General features: G+C 43.4%; 2 protein-coding genes across 2 annotated transcripts in view; one reads left to right on the forward strand and one right to left on the reverse strand.

Moving 5' to 3' along the window:
- Positions 1–3,727: 3,727 nt before the first annotated feature.
- On the reverse strand, positions 3,728–11,945 carry ccnt2b (cyclin T2b). Its single transcript, XM_072671493.1, has 9 exons — positions 11,748–11,945; positions 11,032–11,113; positions 10,754–10,882; positions 10,164–10,224; positions 9,519–9,581; positions 9,187–9,232; positions 6,453–6,616; positions 6,280–6,350; positions 3,728–6,144 (listed from the first exon to the last, which is right to left on the reverse strand). The coding sequence occupies exons 1-9, from the start codon at positions 11,903–11,905 to the stop codon at positions 5,146–5,148; spliced, it is 1,773 nt and encodes a 590-aa protein (XP_072527594.1). The 5' UTR covers positions 11,906–11,945; the 3' UTR covers positions 3,728–5,145.
- Positions 11,946–19,814: 7,869 nt separating this feature from the next.
- tmem163b (transmembrane protein 163b) overlaps positions 19,815–20,706 on the forward strand; it is a 71,962-nt gene continuing 71,070 nt past the window's right edge. The window contains exon 1 of the mRNA XM_072671117.1: positions 19,815–20,124. Within this exon, the coding sequence (XP_072527218.1) occupies positions 19,971–20,124 (154 nt within the window). The 5' untranslated portion in view covers positions 19,815–19,970. The remainder of the gene's footprint in view (positions 20,125–20,706) is intronic.

Consider the following 20,706-nt stretch of genomic DNA (forward strand, 5'->3'; position numbering starts at 1 on the left):
CATGCCAGGAACACCTGCCTGATGTTCTGGAAATGCTCTGGAGCAGCCGTCTAGACGTCACATTTTGGCTGTTGTCAATATGACTGAGATTCTTATGCTTCTGCTTTCCTCTGCTATTAACACACCATCTTTAAGTGACTGACTGTTCACTTGCTGCCTAATACCCCACCTCTTGCCAGATGCCACAGTAGATGAAGATGATCAGTGAGTTTCACTTCACCTGTCAGTGGTGATAATGTTCTGATGGTTTATGTGGAATATGTTCATGGGAGTCTAGTTATAGAAACAGAAAATGAACAGAATGCCAACCTGAAAAGCATGTCCATGATGGGAAGTGATGGGAAGACAATTTCCATACTGGATTCTTTATGGAGAGATTAACTCTAATATGAATTGAAGTGCTTCGTGAAGCTCAATCCAATCACCAGCAGCTGCAGGCTGAAATGAGGAGTGACCTGAGGACATGGGTGTTTTAAATGTGGAGCTGTAGTCAAGACTACCTTTATCGAGTCCAAGACTTTGACTAGTTGACACTGCATCAAGACCAAGTGTAAAGGCCAGTCAATGACTGACATTTCAAGATCGAGACCCTTAAAAAAACTGCTCCTCAAGACCAAGCCTTATCTGCTTCCAGTCTGAATGTCTTGGCCTTTTAAATAATTGTGGGAGTGCCACATCTATAGCCCAGGACAATGGGAAGTACTGCACCACTATGTGAATGTAGATGGTAGGCCTAGCACTACAGCTAGAGAGGAATCTACAGAGTAACTATTTAATTAGTCCTGCAGTGGAAACGCACAACCAGAAGACCACCCCTGTGTGGTTAACTGCTATGAGAACTCAGTGGTGGAAGTGGTCCATGACCCAGATAATATCAGGTCAGCAACAGTAAGAGTACCAGTCCTATACGAGTAGGAGTCCCTTTCCACTGATGATGGACAGGGTAAGGTCACTGATGAATTGTGCAACACCAAATGGGCTGACCAACAGCAGTAGGTTAAGAATTAGGGTCGGAGGCTGACCTCGCTGTATCTACTTTCTCTCAAATACTTTCTGAATACCTGCCGTCATCAAGAAGCGTTAATGAGATACATCCAATTAAACTGGCCCTGCGTTCGTTCGTGGAGAAGGAAGTTGGAGAAGGAAACCTACAGTCTGAAGTCTCTTTTTGAGGTTACAGCACCACAAGGCAGGGACCTAGCAGGAAAGTGGAGCATCTCTCTTCTTGGCACTGGCTTTGCTGAGTTAGAGCGCACACAGGCGCACACCTGCACAATCAAGAGAGCTGCTCGCTACGTTCCACCAGCGTTCCAAGTATAACGCAGTGACAATCTCCATAAATCAGGGCTGAGTCTCACGGGGAATGAAGAGGTCTCAAGTGACAATACAGTGTTTGGAGGGTACAAGCACTCCGTCTTATCCAGAGCAGCAGATACTGGACATACACAACTTAATATCACCATCTAGTGGTGAGGAATATGGATGCCGGCTTTGAGTTTTTGATGAGGAAACTGGTGGACACCAGTATAACCCATACTGTACACTGGCTAATTCCAAAAATGCCAGAATGAAGCACACATACAAATAACACGTGGTGACGAGGGTACTTCCTGAGGAGAGTACTACCCCTGTACTTCGACTTCTAGTAGGGGTGTCGTTAGGCCAGTTTTAAGGGGGTGTTAGCCTGCCTTAAATATTGAGCCAACCTAAATTACTCAGCAGTGCAATCACATTTCCACACACACACCTCTAGCTAAATAGCAGGGTGCTAGGTGCTAATGGGAAAGGCCTCAGGCGCTGATTCGGCTGCGGTGTAGTGATGCACTACCGTAGGTTCTCTTGACTCCTGCAGCAGAAGTGAACTAATGAACACAGTAAATACAGCCATATTTAAAGCAGCGTTCACATTCCAGAGCAGTTGGCTGCTACCATGTCCTTCTTTGCTAATGACCTTTTTATGCTAATCATCTGTTCCACCTTAAATGCTGCTTTGGATGCCAGAACGCAATTGCTGTACCATTTTAAGGTGGAAGAGAAATTTTGAATAAGACATATGAAGGGCTAGTTTTCTTAAGCAGGTGTTTACAGCCACAACCACGTTTCTAAAACAACCAAAGCTTTTCCAGCTGCTGAGCTTTACCCTTCTCTTACCAGTGCATCTCAAAAATTGGAATCTCAAAAGTTCATTTTTGTCCATAATTTGTGCAGAAATTCACCTTCTCCAATTAATACAATACTTTTGAGATGATTACTTTATCATATTCAAGCACTATAAATTCAGTGCCTCTCTCGGTCTAGTTTAGCACAAGGAACCACAGTCATGGGGAAAGACTGCCGACATGGGAGTTGTCCAACACCCTCCACAAGGAGGGTAATCTACAGGCCGTTGCTGAAAAGGCTGGTTGTTCAGACTGCTGCGCCAAAGCATATTAATGGAAAGTTGTCTGAAATGGGAAATGTAGTTGGAAAAAGGTGCACGAGCAACAGCGATGACCACAGCCTCGAGAGGATTGTCAAAAGAAGTCCATTCAAGAAATGAGGACATCAAGAGTTACCATACACAGACTGATCCAGGAAAGGGGCTACAACTGCTGCATTCCTCATATCAAACCACTCCTGGACCAGCGACAGAATCAGAAACATCTTACCTGAGCTAGGAAGAAAAAGGACTGGACTGTTGCTCAGTGCTCCAAAGTCCTCATCTGAAGGAAGAGTGGATAGCACAGTCAGTGATGGTTTGGGTTGCTGTTATATCTATTGGCCAGTCAACTCTCCGCATCTAACCCCCTTAGAGAATCTATAGGGTATTGCCAAGTGACAGATGAGAAACACCAGAGCCAGCAATACAGCCAAGCTGAAGGTCACTATCAAAGCAACCTGGGCTTCAGTAACATCTCAGCAGTGCCACAATCCTCCATGCCACGCTGCATTGATGCAGTAATTGGTGATAAAAGGAGCCCCAACCAAGTACAGAGCAAGTAAATGAACATGTGTCAGAAGTTACATTTCTGTATTGTACATCCTTTTCAGTTTAATCATATCAAATATTCTAAAAAAAATAATCTGAAATACTAATTTCAGATTTTCACCAACTATAAGCCCTACATTATTTACCAAAAGTAAAACAAAAGAAGCTTGAAGCCACTGATTATGGTTTAGCGAGTTCATTTCAGTGCAACAGTCCCAATAGTGTTGATTATAATGCAGTTCCATCACCATCAGCTCCTCAACCAGTAGATGGATACACAGTTTCTTGAAGAAAGACTGCAGCTCAGAAGGCCAGTCAGGTAGATTTTGCTTCACTTTCTTTTAAATTCAGAGTTTAAGTTAAACAAAGTGTGTTAAACAGACAAGGAGGCAGAGTAAGGCTGAAAGATCAGCTGAGAGAGCCAAGTTAGTTATATCAGCTCTGTGCATTATGGTAACTGTAAAAAGACAAGTCTGCAGTATGCTAACTTGACCACATAGCCGTATTTCTGAAGTCATCCTGAAACCCTTTAATAAAGGCTCAACCCTGCTAGCCATGAATCTCTATAGCCCTCGACATCTCTGACTACCACTACACGATTCAATGACCCAGACAGTTGCAGGCCTTAAGAATATTTTAAATAAGGATTGTATTGTTTTAACCAGAATCACTAAAAAGCACACTCAGCTCAAGTACGCCCATGAATCTTTCCAGAACAACCCAGCCTTTACTGCATAAAAAAAGAAGACCAACTCCACGTTATGTTGCATGGTGGTTTATTAGGTAATCGTCCAACACCTCCATCACTTTCGACTCAAATTCAAGGCTATTACAAAGAACAGTGGCGTTAAAGGGGAGGAAAAATAAAAAGCACCTCACACGAACAAAACAAGTGTTCTCCTGAAGCACTGAAACTGTATCGGTTACACTGAGGCACTGCCTTTGGCGTTGAGCTACTGGTCCCTTGGGGTGTTGAGGGGGGGTGGGGAGGTTCCATCTTTTAACCTGATCTGAGGACAGTTCTTTATAAACACTTCAGAAATGGAGATTTTGGTATGGGGGAACTGGTCCTGTATTAGCGTTAAAGGGCAGCTTCTGCTTAGAGCTCCCACAGTATGTTAGAGTTCCAGGTTAAGAGTGCAGATCTAGAGCTAGCTCTTGCAATTACCCTAGGAGGTGGAAACAGGGCACAACAGCCAGACCAAGTCCTAACCCAGCCTGCTTCCGGTCACTGCAGAGGGACCTTTTGCCTACCTGCACAACTACAATGCCCATGACCCTCTCCTTCTGATCTGACCATCCCACCCAAAGCTTGCTGGCTTTAATGTCAAGTTAAAAGGGCTATGAGGTAGGAGGAAGGAAAGCCATTTATATAATAAAAAAAAAAAATTAAAATCAAGGCCCAAGGAACCGTGCGCTAGACTGAAGGGATTTGACGCCAAATGATGGACATCGCTCCATCACTACAGATAAAGGCAGGGGGGGAAAAAAAGGGGGGGGGTTGCTTGCTTTATAGGATTTAAGATGAGAAAGAGGACGCTAGGTTCAGGAGTCCCTACAGCCGGAATCGCCAACGTTCTACATTCCCACATAGATATGTTTATAGATGTAATGTTACACATTTAAGCATCTCCAAACCTGAGCATAATGAGAATTATATTCTGACAGATATAACTTTTAAAAAGAAGGGAAATAAAAAGGGTGGACAGGTGTCTGCACCGCCGTTACATCAACAGTCAGCAAAGTCTTTCCAGAATTCATTTCATCCCTTTGATTTGAAAAGAATCAAGTATACAGTACAAACACTTACAGAACCATTTAACGATTTGTCTCTATTCTTGTAATCTGCCGTCCTTCCGCTGCTACAGCTGGAATGAAAACGGAATTACAGTACACATGGATTTCACAGGCTGTTCTCATAGGAAGCTTTTAAACTGTGAATATACTGTTTACATACAACTACAAATTCCACTTTTTTTCTTTTCTCTTTTAGTTTTTTTGTTTTTTTGAGTAGCGCAACATAGCATGGTTAAATTAAGAGGTGAATATGAAATGTAACGGACTGGTTGATCCTAACATAAAATAGTTCATTAAAAAATCTTTTTTTTCCTTTTTTTTTTTTTCATTTTTACACATAAAACAATCTGGGTTTTTTTTGTTTCCTGGGTGTCTGTGGGTTAATAGTTCATATTGTGTGCATTCAGCAGGGAGTCAAGCATGTTGAACGTGTCCGTGTAGTCCATGTGCTGCCCATTCAAGCACAGCGAGGCTCCTCCCTCTGCACTCTGCCCCTCGCCTTGCCTCCGGTCAATCTTTCCCAGCTGAGCATGGCCCAGGGGTTGGCTCATGGGCAAGGGGGCAGGGGCAGAGTGGGTCTTAGAGGAACGGTGGGCTTTGTGGTGGCTGCTGTGAGTGTGAACATGAGCGTGCGCATGCGTGTGGCCGTGCGAGGCGTCGTGCTTGGGCGCTCGCTGGGACGAGTGCTCCCTGTGTTTCTCTCGGCCTGAGCGAGGGCTGTGTCTGCTCTTACCACTGCTGCTGCTGCTGCTTCCACCGCTCTCTGACACTTTAATCTTCATCTTCAGCTCATCCTGATTCGCGCTGCCATTCTCCACCGTGGTAGAGGAGGACGAAGGGTGCCGACGCTTCAGCGATCCGCTCTTTGCCGCTCGTTCCTGTCCAGGCTGGCTGTACTTTGCCCGGCCAGCTGAGGAAGAGGATGACAGCAGCGCTGCAGATGAAGCTGAAGCCGTGGGCTCGGGCAGCAGGTGTGTGTGTTTGCGGTGCAAGTCGCCATCCTCTGCGTGCCTCCGGCGCTGCAGGAGGTCGGCAGCCTGCTTCTCCCGGTACTTCTCAAGAGAGAGTTTATTCGTGGCTACCGGTGCTGGGCAGTGGCTGTGCTTGCCAATGGATGCCCCCTGCAGATTTAGGAAGGGGTCAGGCTGTTGGCTGCTCTGGCCCACAAAGCCGTAGGAGGTGGTCAAGTTCGACAGGCCGTTTAGGGAGAGAGGGCCGCCTTCCAACTGGAATGAGGTGGAGGGCTCAGAGTACATGCCCCCCATGATGTCAGTCTTGCCATCCACCACTAGGCTGTCCTGGCTCATGGCAGAAGGCTGGAAAGAAGCATCCACTGGTTGACTGGTGTCTGTTTTTGACCTTTTGGCAGCTTGCGTGGCCTAGAATATAAAAAAAAACACACAACAGATGACAATCCTTGTTGCTGAAATGACTAATTCATGACTTAAAGTTTCTCATAGCCAAAGTCATATGGACTGCCAAAGCATCTGGATCACGACTGAATGTTTACGTACCCGCCAGTTTCTGATTCTTTTCAACCTGCTAGGCGTTTTCTCCAAAATCTGTAGAAACTCATGTGTTAATTCTGAAGGGGGGGGGGGGGGGGGGGGGGGAAAAGAGACACTGTTACTGTGTGATCACTGCTGGAACAAAACCACTCCACTTAAAGGCAGCAAAAAATACTTACGGTCCAGCAGCTGCAGAGTGACTGTGGGGTCCAGGTACTCCCACCAGTGTTTTCCATCAGATGAGATGGGGATCTCCCAGTTTGACCATTTGCAGGCCAAGTGGATGCACACACATGCCACCACAGTGGGCTTGTACTGCAAGCAGAATGTGGTCAGGTGCAAGCTAAATAGGAGACAAAAAAAGAAGAGGAAAAAGAAAGAAAGAGACAGAGACCGTTTTAATACAACAGGTTATTTACTATTCATGTTTGTTAAACTTAGTTAATTGATATGTAAATGGCAAAATTGAAATTCTTTCCGATAACATCAGTGATCTTGTTAGAGGTTGTGAGACCAGACAGGTAACCGCAGCAGGTTGCACAGATAAACAACTGTAAATGATTTGAAAATAAGTTCCACATTGAGTCTCACTGTAATGCAGAACATTTACTTTACCAACACATTCTTCACCTTTAATTACATTCCAGACTTATTCTACAAAATATTGAGTTCATTATTCATCACAAAATAGCTCACAATGACCAAAAGCAGGGTTTTGTAAAATGTCATATAGATGTACACAAGTGTGCACACCAATTAATTAAACATGTAGCATATACATGGTCCCACAATTGACTGTGCATGTCAGAGCAAAATCCAAACCATGGGGGTTAAAGGAATTATCTGCAGACCTTGGAAACAGGATTGTGTCATGGCATACAGAAGAAATGCCACAGCTCTACAGATCCCAAAGAACACAGTGGCCACCATCATTTGCAAATGGGATAAGTATGGAACCACCAAGAATCTTCTTCAACCTAGCGGTCAGGGAAGTCGGGAGAAGGGCCTTGGCCAAGAAAGTGAGCAGAAACCCAGGGGTCACTGACAAAGGTCCAGCCTATTCTTGTAGAGATGGGAGAACCTTGCAGATGATCAGCCATCCAGGCACTACTTCATAAAATCACACCTTTATGGTAGAAAGTTGATGTTTTCCAGCAGCAGGACCAGGGCGACTAGTCCTAATTACGAGGAAGGCGAAGGCAGCACACAGCCAAGGGAACAAAGTAACAGCTTCAGAGAAAGTCTGTAAAAATACATGAGTAGTCCAGCCAGAGCGTAGACCTAAATCCAATGGAACATCTGTGGAGGAAGCTAAGAAATTGTGGTTTTCACTCCGCAGGCGGTCCTTGCAAGAATATGCCAAGAGGAATGAGCAAAAATGTCCAGAAACAAGTGTCAAGTTTGTAGCTTCTTTCCCAAGATGCAGTGAAGCTGTGATTGCTGCCAAAGGTAAATCAACAAAGTATTAGACCAAGAATGTGTACAGATGTGACCCCTAAATAACCTATTTTTGTCAGTAAAATAAAGTTGCACATTTCACCTAGTAACTATTTGGAATTGTGGGTAGATGTTTGCGGCAAAAAATGAACTCAATCTATTGTAGAATAACCTCTAATGTAATAAAATATGGAGAAGGTGAAAGGGGTGCAGGCTCTGCAACTTGACTGTATACTGACAAAAGCTTACATCTCAAACATTGATCCAGAAGGTACTAGTGACTTATTTAAAATGACCAGTAAACATGAGCATCAAAAAGGAGCCCTGCATGTTTCTGTATATATTTATGTTGATTAAGTTACACTGCTTCCACACTGCAGCTTAAATGGCAATATTAAAAACATTGGCGCTATAGAAACTGAATACTGATTTGTCTGCAAATCTATAGTTTTCTTCATTGTACAAACTAAACATTCACTGAGATCATCAGATCTTCCACTTCCAAAAGGAGGAGGAAACAATGAAGAAAAAAGGCCTGCAGATCAAAACCAGCCCGCACGACTGTCAATATGCATGTATGCTAATGTGCATTACCTTCCCAATACCACATTATATTAAAGTATCTGCATAGAGCTGGGAAAATACATACACACAAATTGTTGCCTAAAGCGTTTATCCGAGTGCAGATAAACTGCATAAAAAAATGTACCTGGTCGGAAGTGGTGATAACATACCACATAACATCGCCATTTAAAACGTCATGAGTATAGCATACAGAATCAAGACCCAACAGCAGGGCTTGCTTGTACCAAACCTGATTCATTCATCCACCAGCTTGATGCAAAAGGTCTGGCTCAACTATTCAACATTTTTCCACTCCTTCAGTAGCCTAGGTTTTCTAATGTGCCCAAGGGAGATTAAGCCACAGGGTCTTTAGCTGGTGTAGCCAATTGAAGACATATTCAAGGAGTGCTGCATTCTGAGATGACATTCTGCCTATCTATTTTTGGTAAGGTGTACCCATTACTGCCAACTAAATGCATATTTAACTTAAACGTATAAATACTACATGTTAATTGTACTGTTCCCATCTTGATCTTATGACACACCCCCCCCCCTCGCAAAAAAACAAAACAAAAACAACTGCATGTGTATGTACTTACCGTCACAGTCTCTAAGTTTACACCCTTGCAACCTTTAGCTGATATTCAGGCTACCAATTGAGTCATTAGACCTATGCACTCTCAACCAAGCAATATTCAGGAGCACCTCTACACTTCACACTGTGCATTCAACCTTCCGCGCCAACACTGGGCCCTCGTACAATACACCGCACTGCACCGGGCAGCAGGGCAGCCCCAGCGGGCCGCCCCGCGCCCTGGCGCGAGAGGGCGTTGGACACGAGAAGGAGAACCCTTCAGGACAGGAAGCTATAGGGTGCAGTGGCAGTGCAACAAATACGGTCAGGGTAACAACCTGTTGGTAGCCATGAAATAGGACGTCTGGGCCAAGTCCTTGCTCGCTGTGTAGACAAAAGAAAAGAGAGAGAGACTTTAGGATGTGCTTACTAGATGGTCACAATTCAACCTGGATTCTGGCCATTTGCTTCCTGTCCAATCTGTACAAAGAGAAGCTGTAGCAATATGCGGCTTCAAAATGACAGTAAACAGATACCAATATATCATTACACCATACATTTAAGAAAAGTGACTACCTTAATACAATAAGAGTGACACATGGAGAGAGACAAAGATATTGATGTAGGAAGAGTGAAAATAAATGTTTAGAATGAAGGTGGAAGCATCTACCTCGCACTAGTTGGGAACATCTCACAACATCTGTGTGTGGATGCTCTATAGTAATCTCAAACCCTGAAATGAAATACATGATTAGATACAGCTTACAGGGGGGAAAACAGACATGCTCAGAACCCAACAGGATGCGTAACACTAACTGCACAAAAACACTCAATTACAATCTTAACTAATGAGACCTAAACAAACAGGTACTTTTTATATTGCACTCAAAAGTCAACATTGTTGCTATTAAACAAAAGCATTTTTCACTGTTTAAATGATTACAAATGGAACAACATAAACTCTCCAATATGACTTGGAATAAAATCACTTCACATTGACTTTCTTTAAAGACAAGAAGGCTTTTACTTTCTACTGTAAAGTGACCATTTTGGCGGCATAAGGTTTCTGTGTGACAGCGGCAATGTATTAGTCTGAATAACTGCATCAGTTCAGTGTCTTTAAATATACATTAATAAGGGTTAAGAAAACTGTTCACTATCCACTTTTAAAAATACTATCAAACACAAATAGAATTATTTCCACCTATCCAGGACTAAATATGCTCTTTCTGTAATATAATGATGTTTATCACCATAAAAATAAACCATTGTACAGCCTTTACATACAAGCAAATTCAGTCTCCTCTGGACTTACCAAGTGTCTGCAGCACTATGGTTTCTAGCAGCACCAACTCTTGGGCTTGTTGGAGGTAAGCCTGTAATACGACGAACAGTTATTACATGTTTCAATTCCCCCCCCATTTAGATAATGTACAAGTAAGTTACTCAATCTTATTAGAGGTTTAATTATACAATTAATCCCTGATCTGACACCTTTCACAAACGACTGAAGACTGCATCCATGTTTCTACAGAACTGAACATCTATTCTCCACAACGGATCACCACGCCTCCACGATGCACACAGTGTAATTTTTTTTGCATTGCTTTTAACAATTTCTGATGGACTGTAGCATCCCTATAGTTTATAGTCCAAAATTACTAAGTAGAAAAAAGGACTTGCTGTCATTACTGTTATTTCTGAGCAGGAAGGCTTCTCCTGCTCCTAAAATCAATACCTCAGCCAGCGATTCTTCTGCATAGCGGACCGTTTCCGCAGAGTCATTCGCATTAGGACCGGCCAGTGACTCAGCTCTATGACCAGATGCAGAGAGAGAGACCCCCCCCCCCCTCTCCCAATTCCTCCCCCAATAAACTACACTACCCACCAGCCCTGCATACTCACATTGCTATTGGTATCCAGTGGGGGTTCCTGTGGGTTAAGACAGGCGTGTGCCACTTTAATGACATGTTCAAGTTTCCTGGGTTGCTCTTCTACTTTAGCAGCCAAAAATAGAGTGGTAGGAGAGATGATCTGCGGGAAGAGGAACAGTGTGTCACGGGGAGCAGCAGTCTGTACCTAGTGCCCCACTGTAGTCCAACAAGCTCAAAACCAGCCCCATTAACAATAACGGCAACCCTTAAATACCGAGCCTGTGGCTCACAAGCTGGACAGATACTCACATTTCGATGGAACTTGGTGAAGGAATTCAGCATATAAAACCTGTGCATATAAACTATTGCGGTGTTAATAGTGAGCTGGGAGCTGTGTGCAGACATTAAGGAACAACAGAAAACGGAGCATGTCGCAATATCAGCTAGCTAACATTAGCCCAATTCTGGTACGCCGCCAACGCTAGCCATATTTTTAGCTAGCTAGCTAGCACAGATTACACGAGGCGTTGACTGAGGCTGGACCAAGGCTAAAGCGCTCATAGCGTTCAAAAACAACGTTATAACGTGCCATAGGCAGCTGCTGCATATATATTAACAACATATTACCACAATAATGTAAGGTAAACGTGAGCTAGAGCGGGTTAGAAGGTGAACCGACGCCGGCTCGTAGCTCTAGCTAATGCCCGCGGTAGGTCGCTATTAGCTAGCTAGCTCAACGTTAGCTTAGCCAACGTTAGCCAAAGCGTTTCCTTCTCCCTTTGTATCCAACTCCTGCTTTCTCTCACCGGTTAAACACCTCAACACAGCCAGGTGAGACAATACCTGTGTGATAAGCGCTACAGTCTCGGTTTCTCCCACAACAGGAGACTTTCCCTGTCGAGCCAGCACCGTTATTCGGATAATTGTGTGGCTCGCAGGCCCAGGGGTCTAGATTTGGGAAGCTAACGTTAGCTAACCGGCTCGCTAACACCGTCTCTCCTTCTCGGCTCAGATGACAAGGATACACGTTCAGTCGCTGGCCCATGTCCTGGATAAGATTCGCAGCTTGTTGCCGGTAAGACAGCTCCCGGTCTGGCTCGATTCCACAGCGACGGGACGGCGAGTTTTCTATTTGCTCCCGGTTGAAAAGCCATTTCGTGGAGCCCCGGTTCACAATCGCCATGTTCGTCCCGACGCTGCTCGCCTCCTTCCGCTCCTCACAGCACATGATGAGGAGCCGCGGACAGCCCGTCACACCGCCGCCTAGAGCCCGGAGAACAGGCAGCGGCCCAAACGCAGACACTTCATCAAAACACATAACATAAGAGCTCACATTCACACAGGGTATTTAGATAATTCAAAAAATAATTAGAATACATATTCAGCATAGAATACATATATAAAGGAGGATCTACAAATTGTGTATTTTCACCAATTTTCACAAAAACAAATTTTTTGTGTTTTTCAGTAAATAAAAAGTTTTTTGTAACATAAAAAATGAATAAAATAAAACATCATCAGTGTGGCCTGTACAAAAATCACAGAGGCTTCTCAGAGTCAGCACTTATGCTGCATTCAAGTCCACCTTGGAAGTTCGTACTTACGACTTTGGCGCTCGGACACGATCACCATGGGAAAATGCTTATTTTTGTTTACTTCTTATTATACTTATTTTCCTGAGCCAGTGTATTTACAATCACTGCTAACCAAAAAAAATGCAATGTATGAGCCTTGTATGAGTTTTTTTTTTTAACGTGATGAAATGTGCAGAGAGTAAACCAGCAACAGCAGCAAAGGCCTGTAGTTCTGAGATCCTCGGGTCACACTGCAAGCACAGCTTGTTTAATGCATATCCGCAATTCAGATCTGACTGTTACGTTCATTCCAACTTTGATTTGTTGGTATTTTGTGAAATTCTTTCGTTCTTTCAACTTCCTGTTCAGTATTGCCTTAGCCACCGGCAGCAACGCAACCACAGCACATAATAGATGCTTCACAGTTGGCAGGGTGATCTATTCGTGAAATGCAGTTCCTGATTTTCTATAATTGTACCTTTGCTAATTGTGGTCAAAATAATTTAATCTGGGTCTCTAGATGTTCTGTATCGTACCTCAAGCATTAAATGGTGTGATTAGGTCACAGTAACATTTTCTTCTTATAACATTTCCACTGGAATCATGTTTGAAGAAGGAACTCTGCACAGTAGAAAAGTACGCCAGCCTTATGACTCTAAACTTTTATGCAGGTTCTTTGCAGTCATGTGGAGGTTTGATATTTCAGTATTATGTATTACAATAATAACATTTATTGTGATTAAATTAAATATTGTAATATTGCGCACCCATTTTGAGAGTATGATGGATTGCAAAGAAAACAAACAAATGGATCCTTGCTGGAAGCTATTTTTGAGAAGAACCAAAGCATTAAAAAAGGTAAGTATGTCTGGAACCCTTCAAGGTAAAAAAAAAAGAAAGATGATGACCAGCAACAGGATAGATGGATACAATCAGAGGATCATAATTGAGCCATTATAAAGGTAAGATATTCTGGAAAAACCTCCCATATGGTTGGCAGCAGTTGACCTCACAGCACTTACTAATAACAATGTAAGTTATTAATGTAAGTAAAGTTTTGCTGGTAATAACCTTATATATTACTTTATCATATTTATATTACTATTTCATTTCTATTGTTTTTGCTCTTTTATTATTTTAATGATCTGCAATGTATGTGTGCTATATAAATACACTTTTTATAATATAAACATTATTGTTCAGTATGTACATTATTGTGCAGTACACAGCACATACTGGTTCAGTGTGCAGTACACAGTAAATACTGGTTCAGTGTGCAGTACATAGTAAACACTGGTTCAGTGTGCAGTACACAGTAAACACTGGTTCAGTGTGCAGTACACAGTAAACACTGGTTCAGTGTGCAGTACACAGTAAATACTGGTTCAGTATGCAGTACACAGTAAACACTGGTTCAGTATACAGTACACAGTAAATACTGGTTCAGTGTGCAGTACACAGTAAATACTGCTTCAGTGTGCAGTACACAGTACATACTGGTTCAGTATGCAGTACACAGTAAACACTGGTTCAGTGTGCAGTATACAGTAAATACTGGTTCAGTGTGCAGTACACAGTACATACTGGTTCAGTGTGCAGTACACAGTTAATACTGGTTCAGTGTGCAGTATACAGTAAATACTGGTTCAGTGTGCAGTACACAGTACATACTGGTTCAGTGTGCAGTACACAGTTAATACTGGTTCAGTGTGCAGTATACAGTAAATACTGGTTCAGTGTGCAGTACACAGTACATACTGGTTCAGTGTGCAGTACACAGTAAATACTGGTACAGTGTGCAGTAAACAGTAAACACTGGTTCAGTGTGCAGTATACAGTAAATACTGGTTCAGTGTGCAGTACACAGTAAATACTGGTTCAGTATGCAGTACACAGTAAATACTGGTTCAGTATGCAGTACACAGTAAACACTGGTTCAGTGTGCAGTACACAGTACATACTGGTTCAGTGTGCAGTACACAGTAAACACTGGTTCAGTATACAGTACACAGTAAACACTGGTACAGTATACAGTACACAGTAAATACTGGTACAGTGTGCAGTACACAGTAAATAATGGTTCAGTGTGCAGTACACAGTAAACACTGGTTCAGTATACAGTACACAGTAAACACTGGTTCATTGTGCAGTACACAGTAAATAATGGTTCAGTGTGCAGTACACAGTAAACACTGGTTCAGCATGCAGTACACAGTACATACTGGTTCAGCATGCAGTACACAGTACATACTGGTTCAGTGTGCAGTACACAGTACATACTGGTTCAGTATACAGTACACAGTAAATACTGGTTCAGTATGCAGTACACAGTAAATACTGGTTCAGTGTGCAGTACACAGTAAACACTGGTTCAGTATGCAGTACACAGTAAACACTGGTTCAGTGTGCAGTACACAGTACATACTGGTTCAGTGTGCAGTACACAGTAAATACTGGTTCAGTATGCAGTACACAGTAAATACTGGTTCAGTGTGCAGTACATAGTAAACACTGGTTCAGTGTGTAGTACACAGTAAACACTGGTTCAGTATACAGTACACAGTAAATACTGGTTCAGTGTGCAGTACACAGTAAACACTGGTTCAGTGTGTAGTACACAGTAAACACTGGTTCAGTATGCAGTACACAGTAAATACTGGTTCAGTGTGCAGTACACAGTAAACACTGGTTCAATGTGCAGTACACAGTAAACACTGGTTCAATGTGCAGTACATAGTAAACACTGGTTCAGTGTGCAGTACACAGTAAACACTGGTTCAGTGTGCAGTACACAGTAAACACTGGTTCAGTGTGCAGTACACAGTACATACTGGTTAAGTGTGCAGTACACAGTAAACACTGGTTCAGTGTGCAGTACATAGTAAACACTGGTTCAGTGTGCAGTACACAGTAAATACTGGTTCAGTATGCAGTACACAGTAAACACTGGTTCAGTATAGAGTACACAGTAAACACTGGTTCAGTGTGCAGTACACAGTAAACACTGGTTCAGTGTGCAGTACATAGTAAACACTGGTTCAGTGTGCAGTACACAGTACATACTGGTTAAGTGTGCAGACACAGTAAACACTGGTTCAGTGTGCAGTACACAGTAAACACTGGTTCAGTATACAGTACATAGTAAACACTGGTTCAGTGTGCAGTACACAGTAAATACTGGTTCAGTGTGCAGTACACAGTAAACACTGGCTCAGTGTGCAGTACACAGTACATACTGGTTCAGTATACAGTACACAGTAAATACTGCTTCAGTGTGCAGTACACAATAAACACTGGTTCAGTATACAGTACACAGTAAATGCTGATTCAGTGTGCAGTACACAGTACATACTGGTTAAGTGTGCAGTACACAGTACATACTGGTTAAGTGTGCAGTACACAGTAAACACTGGTTCAGTGTGCAGTACATAGTAAACACTGGTTCAGTATACAGTACATAGTAAACACTGGTTCAGTGTGCAGGACACAGTAAATACTGGTTCAGTGTGCAGTACACAGTAAACACTGGCTCAGTGTGCAGTACACAGTACATACTGGTTCAGTATACAGTACACAGTAAATACTGCTTCAGTGTGCAGTACACAGTAAACACTGGTTCAGTGTGCAGTACACAGTAAATACTGGTTCAGTGTGCAGTACACAGTAAACACTGGCTCAGTGTGCAGTACACAGTAAATACTGGTTCAGTGTGCAGTACACAGTACATACTGGTTCATTGTGCAGTATACAGCACATACTGGTTCAGTATGCAGTACACAGTAAATACTGGTTCAGTATGCAGTACACAGTACATACTGGTTCAGTATACAGTACACAGTAAATACTGCTTCAGTGTGCAGTACACAGTAAACACTGGTTCAGTATACAGTACACAGTACATACTGGTTCAGTATACAGTACACAGTAAACACTGGTTCAGTATACAGTACACAGTAAATACTGGTTCAGTATACAGTACACAGTACATACTGGTTCAGTATACAGTACACAGTAAACACTAGTTCAGTGTGCAGTACACAGTACATACTGGTTCATTGTGCAGTACACAGTACATACTGGTTCAGTGTGCAGTACACAGTACATACTGGTTCATTGTGCAGTACACAGCACATACTGGTTCAGTGTGCAGTACACAGTAAACACTGGTTCAGTGTGCAGTACACAGTACATACTGGTTCATTGTGCAGTACACAGTACATACTGGTTCAGTGTGCAGTACACAGTACATACTGGTTCATTGTGCAGTACACAGTACATACTGGTTCAGTGTGCAGTACACAGTACATACTGGTTCATTGTGCAGTACACAGCACATACTGGTTCAGTGTGCAGTACACAGTAAACACTGGTTAAGTGTGCAGTACACAGTAAACACTGGTTCAGCATGCAGTACACAGTACATACTGGTTCATTGTGCAGTACACAGTACATACTGGTTCAGTGTGCAGTACACAGTACATACTGGTTCATTGTGCAGTACACAGTACATACTGGTTCAGTGTGCAGTACACAGTACATACTGGTTCATTGTGCAGTACACAGCACATACTGGTTCAGTGTGCAGTACACAGTAAACACTGGTTAAGTGTGCAGTACACAGTAAACACTGGTTCAGCATGCAGTACACAGTAAACACTGGTTCAGTGTGCAGTACACAGTAAACACTGGTTCAGTGTGCAGTACACAGTAAACACTGGCTCAGTGTGCAGTACACAGTAAACACTGGCTCAGTGTGCAGTACACAGTAAATACTGGTTCAGTGTGCAGTATACAGTAAACACTGGTTCAGTGTGCAGTACACAGTACATACTGGTTCATTGTGCAGTACACAGCACATACTGGTTCAGCATGCAGTACACAGTAAACACTGGTTCAGTGTGCAGTACACAGTAAACACTGGTTCAGTGTGCAGTACACAGTAAACACTGGCTCAGTGTGCAGTACACAGTAAATACTGGTTCAGTGTGCAGTACACAGTAAACACTGGTTCAGTGTGCAGTACACAGTAAATACTGGTTCAGTGTGCAGTACACAGCACATACTGGTTCAGTGTGCAGTACACAGTACATACTGGTTCAGTGTGCAGTACACAGTACATACTGGTTCAGTGTGCAGTACACAGTAAATACTGGTTCAGTGTGCAGTACACAGTAAACACTGGTTCAGTGTGCAGTACACAGTAAACACTGGTTAAGTGTGCAGTACACAGTAAATACTGGTTCAGTGTGCAGTATACAGTAAACACTGGTTCAGTGTGCAGTACACAGCACATACTGGTTCAGTGTGCAGTACACAGTAAACACTGGTTAAGTGTGCAGTACACAGTAAACACTGGTTCAGTGTGCAGTACACAGTAAACACTGGTTCAGTGTGCAGTACACAGTAAACACTGGTTCAGCAGGCAGTACACAGTACATACTGGTTCAGTGTACTGGTGCAGTACATAGTAAATACTGTATGCTTAATATCTCACAATAATACTTTAACATCCTAAAATAATAATGACTTTTTTGAATCTTGAAATATGATCGTCCTCATTTTGTAAAAGTAAGTAATCATATGAAGATAATATGTTGAGATTTCAGGGGGAAGACACACACACATGCATGAATGGGCTGCCATCAGAAAGTCCTTCAGACTGCAGTTTTAGGTTTAAGACACAAGATGGGAGCAAACACAACATCCTCTAATCTAATGCACTTCAGACAGCTTCCCCTAAAGCCAGACCTCACCATCCATTCAGATCTCACACCTCAGGCACATCATCAGCTTCAGTGGGCATCCTCACCATTCATATCAGTTCATACACCCACTGCACCTCTTTCACACACACACACACACACCTAAGAGGATTCTCTAAAGCAAAGCTCGAGTTCAGCTGGAGTCCACAGCGTTCATTAAGGGCAAGCGGCACTGAAGTGTGTGTTTTACTGATTTTCAGACAAAGGCTCACAGCACACAGTGTTTATTAGGCCTACAGGAACAGGCTACATCCATGAGTAGTGCAGAGAGCTTGAGCTACAGTCATCACTGAGGAAGAGCCCATTTGGCTTCATTTGAAACTATGGAAGTTAATTCTAAACTTGTGATTCCAGCATGCAGGGCCACAGCCTACAGATCAGCTGATCAGGCTCCTCTTCAGCAGTCTGCCTGAAGGATCACCGAGGCTGCTAGCTGTGTGAGGGAGGGGTAGAGACCCGGTTAGCCTAACCAACCCAGCCGCCTCTCAGCAGTCCTCAGGCGGCCTCCAAGGCGACAGTAACGCGGCGCGGGCTAAAGGGTCGAATCAACACATTTTTGGGCAACACGTGTTTCTTCTTTTTCATTAGAGTCTCCTCGCTGGGTTCTTCAGCCGCCGTTAGCGCCTATGTGCGTGTGCGTTCATGCACGCGCGCGCGCGTGTGTGTTCCTCTCAGAACGCCGCGCGCGCGGTTTCCACTGAGCGAATCGTTCTTTCGAACCGATTCACAAATCCAACTGAGTCGGTCTTTGCTGGAGCGTTACAGCAGCAGAGCTATCAGGCTTTCTTGCAGTCAGACTCCGGAGCAGAGGGTGACTTGTTCAGACCATATATTTTAATATTACTAGTGTAATACAGTAAGGGGTTAATTCCATTGCCATAATTTGAATCTGGTAGCTAGCTACTTGTTCTTGACAATTTATCAAACAATTCCATATGACCGAATTAGCTACTAGAAATGCTCCAAAATGACTTGAAATAAGACCTTTACACGTTTACGTCCTTTAAAAACATTAATACTAATTAATAAAATAATTGTAAGTTATATAAAGGTCTACCGTAACGTTTGTGCTGGTTTCTCAGGATCCTAAGGGACTCATGAAGTAATTGGGCTAGTGATAGCTGTAGCACACGTAGGCTCACTAACTAGGCTACGTAGGCTCACTAACTAGGCTACGTAGGCTCACTAACTAGGCTACGTAGGCTCACTAACTAGGCTACGTAGGCTCACTAACTAGCTAGCAAGGCAGCTAGTGTGCTTTCATTCCCTCGGTAAAAGCTGTAGGAAACTTTATGAGAAGTCAAATTCGCCGAGAGGTCGTTTGGAGGGTAAAGAGGACTAGTTAAAATGCGTGAGGAACTGCAAGTGTGGCCTGAGACCTACTGCGAGTCTCTCAGGCAAGGCTTGAATGCTGCTAAACGCTAACTGTCACATAATACCACCATAAATTACCTTATTGTAGCGCTAGCTAGAACTGATTCATCGAATCAAGTGTTGTATATGGATGTGCTTGAAAGAAACCTGATTTGACTAATAATTATAGGGACATGAAGAAAAAGTTGTAGCCTTTGTAGGGTACAGTTGGCATGTCTGAGCACTGTAGCTATCTAAATATCAGACTCTCTCATAGCTCATCTGCATCTGAATTGAATCGGAATCGCGTACGCGGGAGCTGGATTGTGTGAATCAGTGAATCGTTGAACGGGACGTGCGACTCGTCAGAACAGGCAGCTGGAAAGAATCGATTCGTTAAAAGTGAATCAAACTTCCCTGTCGCTTACAGTTCCACACAGTTCGCCCAGGCAGGGCTGCTCGCTCCCTCGGTCTCTCCCACCCTGCTGCCCCCCAGTCGTTCCCCCTCTCTTGCGTGTCTAAATTCTTCGCATGCAGGTCGCTTGAATCCCCACCGACAATGACGGACTCGAGCTCGGCTCCGGACGCCACCGGCACCCCGGACCCAGCCGTGGAGGACCCGGCCACTCAGAACGGACAGCCGGACAGGGGGAGTGCCCCGGAGAGTTTCAGCATGGAGCAGGAGATGAAGATAAGCGAGGTGGAGGATAAAGGTATGAGGTGAAAGCAACTCTGGGGCGATGTGCTGCACTGAAACATGTGAACTGATCGCTGCTTGTTTTGCTGTATTTGCATCTAATAGAGAGAACCTGCATCACGTGAAGGGGCTGGAAACAAACCTAGTCTTTGCATTTTTAATGCTTCACTGTGTAGCACCTATTGCCTCAACATTTTCACCCAGTGTGTTTTAAGATATGTCCAAAAGTTTCCAGACACCGTCTAATATAAATAAATTCATCTACACTGAGGTGCACCCATTGCTGATGCACACACAGCTTGTGTAATCTCATCAGGGAGAAGCACTGCCAGTAGATCCTAAGGTCAGCATACCCAGTGCCAAGCGTCAGCTAGAGGGGTACGAAGCCCTCCCAAGCATGTGTGTTATCTGGACCATTCAATAATTTTGGGATGAGCTGGAGTGCTGTTTGTGGTCCAGAACTTTTCAGATCTCCACAGAGATCCCAGAGAAGTATGCACTGAACCTATAGTGCACCATCAAATTGGGGACGAACAACAGCACTGAGAGTTTGAAAAGATTTTGACTCTTTCTCTTAGGTGTGATCAGATCTACATGG

The sequence above is a fragment of the Salminus brasiliensis genome, chromosome 25, assembly GCF_030463535.1.
Source record: "Salminus brasiliensis chromosome 25, fSalBra1.hap2, whole genome shotgun sequence".
Taxonomy (NCBI): Eukaryota; Metazoa; Chordata; class Actinopteri; order Characiformes; family Bryconidae; genus Salminus; species Salminus brasiliensis.

Coding starts and splice junctions, on each gene's coding strand:
- ccnt2b (XM_072671493.1), bottom strand. CDS start 11,905: ATGGCGATTGTGAACCGGGGCTCCACGAAATGGCTTTTCAACCGGGAG. Junction 9,233..9,518: donor ATGTTCCCAACTAGTGCGAG/GTAGATGCTTCC, acceptor TTGTCTACACAG/CGAGCAAGGACTTGGCCCAG. Junction 6,145..6,279: donor AAAGAATCAGAAACTGGCGG/GTACGTAAACAT, acceptor TTTATATTCTAG/GCCACGCAAGCTGCCAAAAG.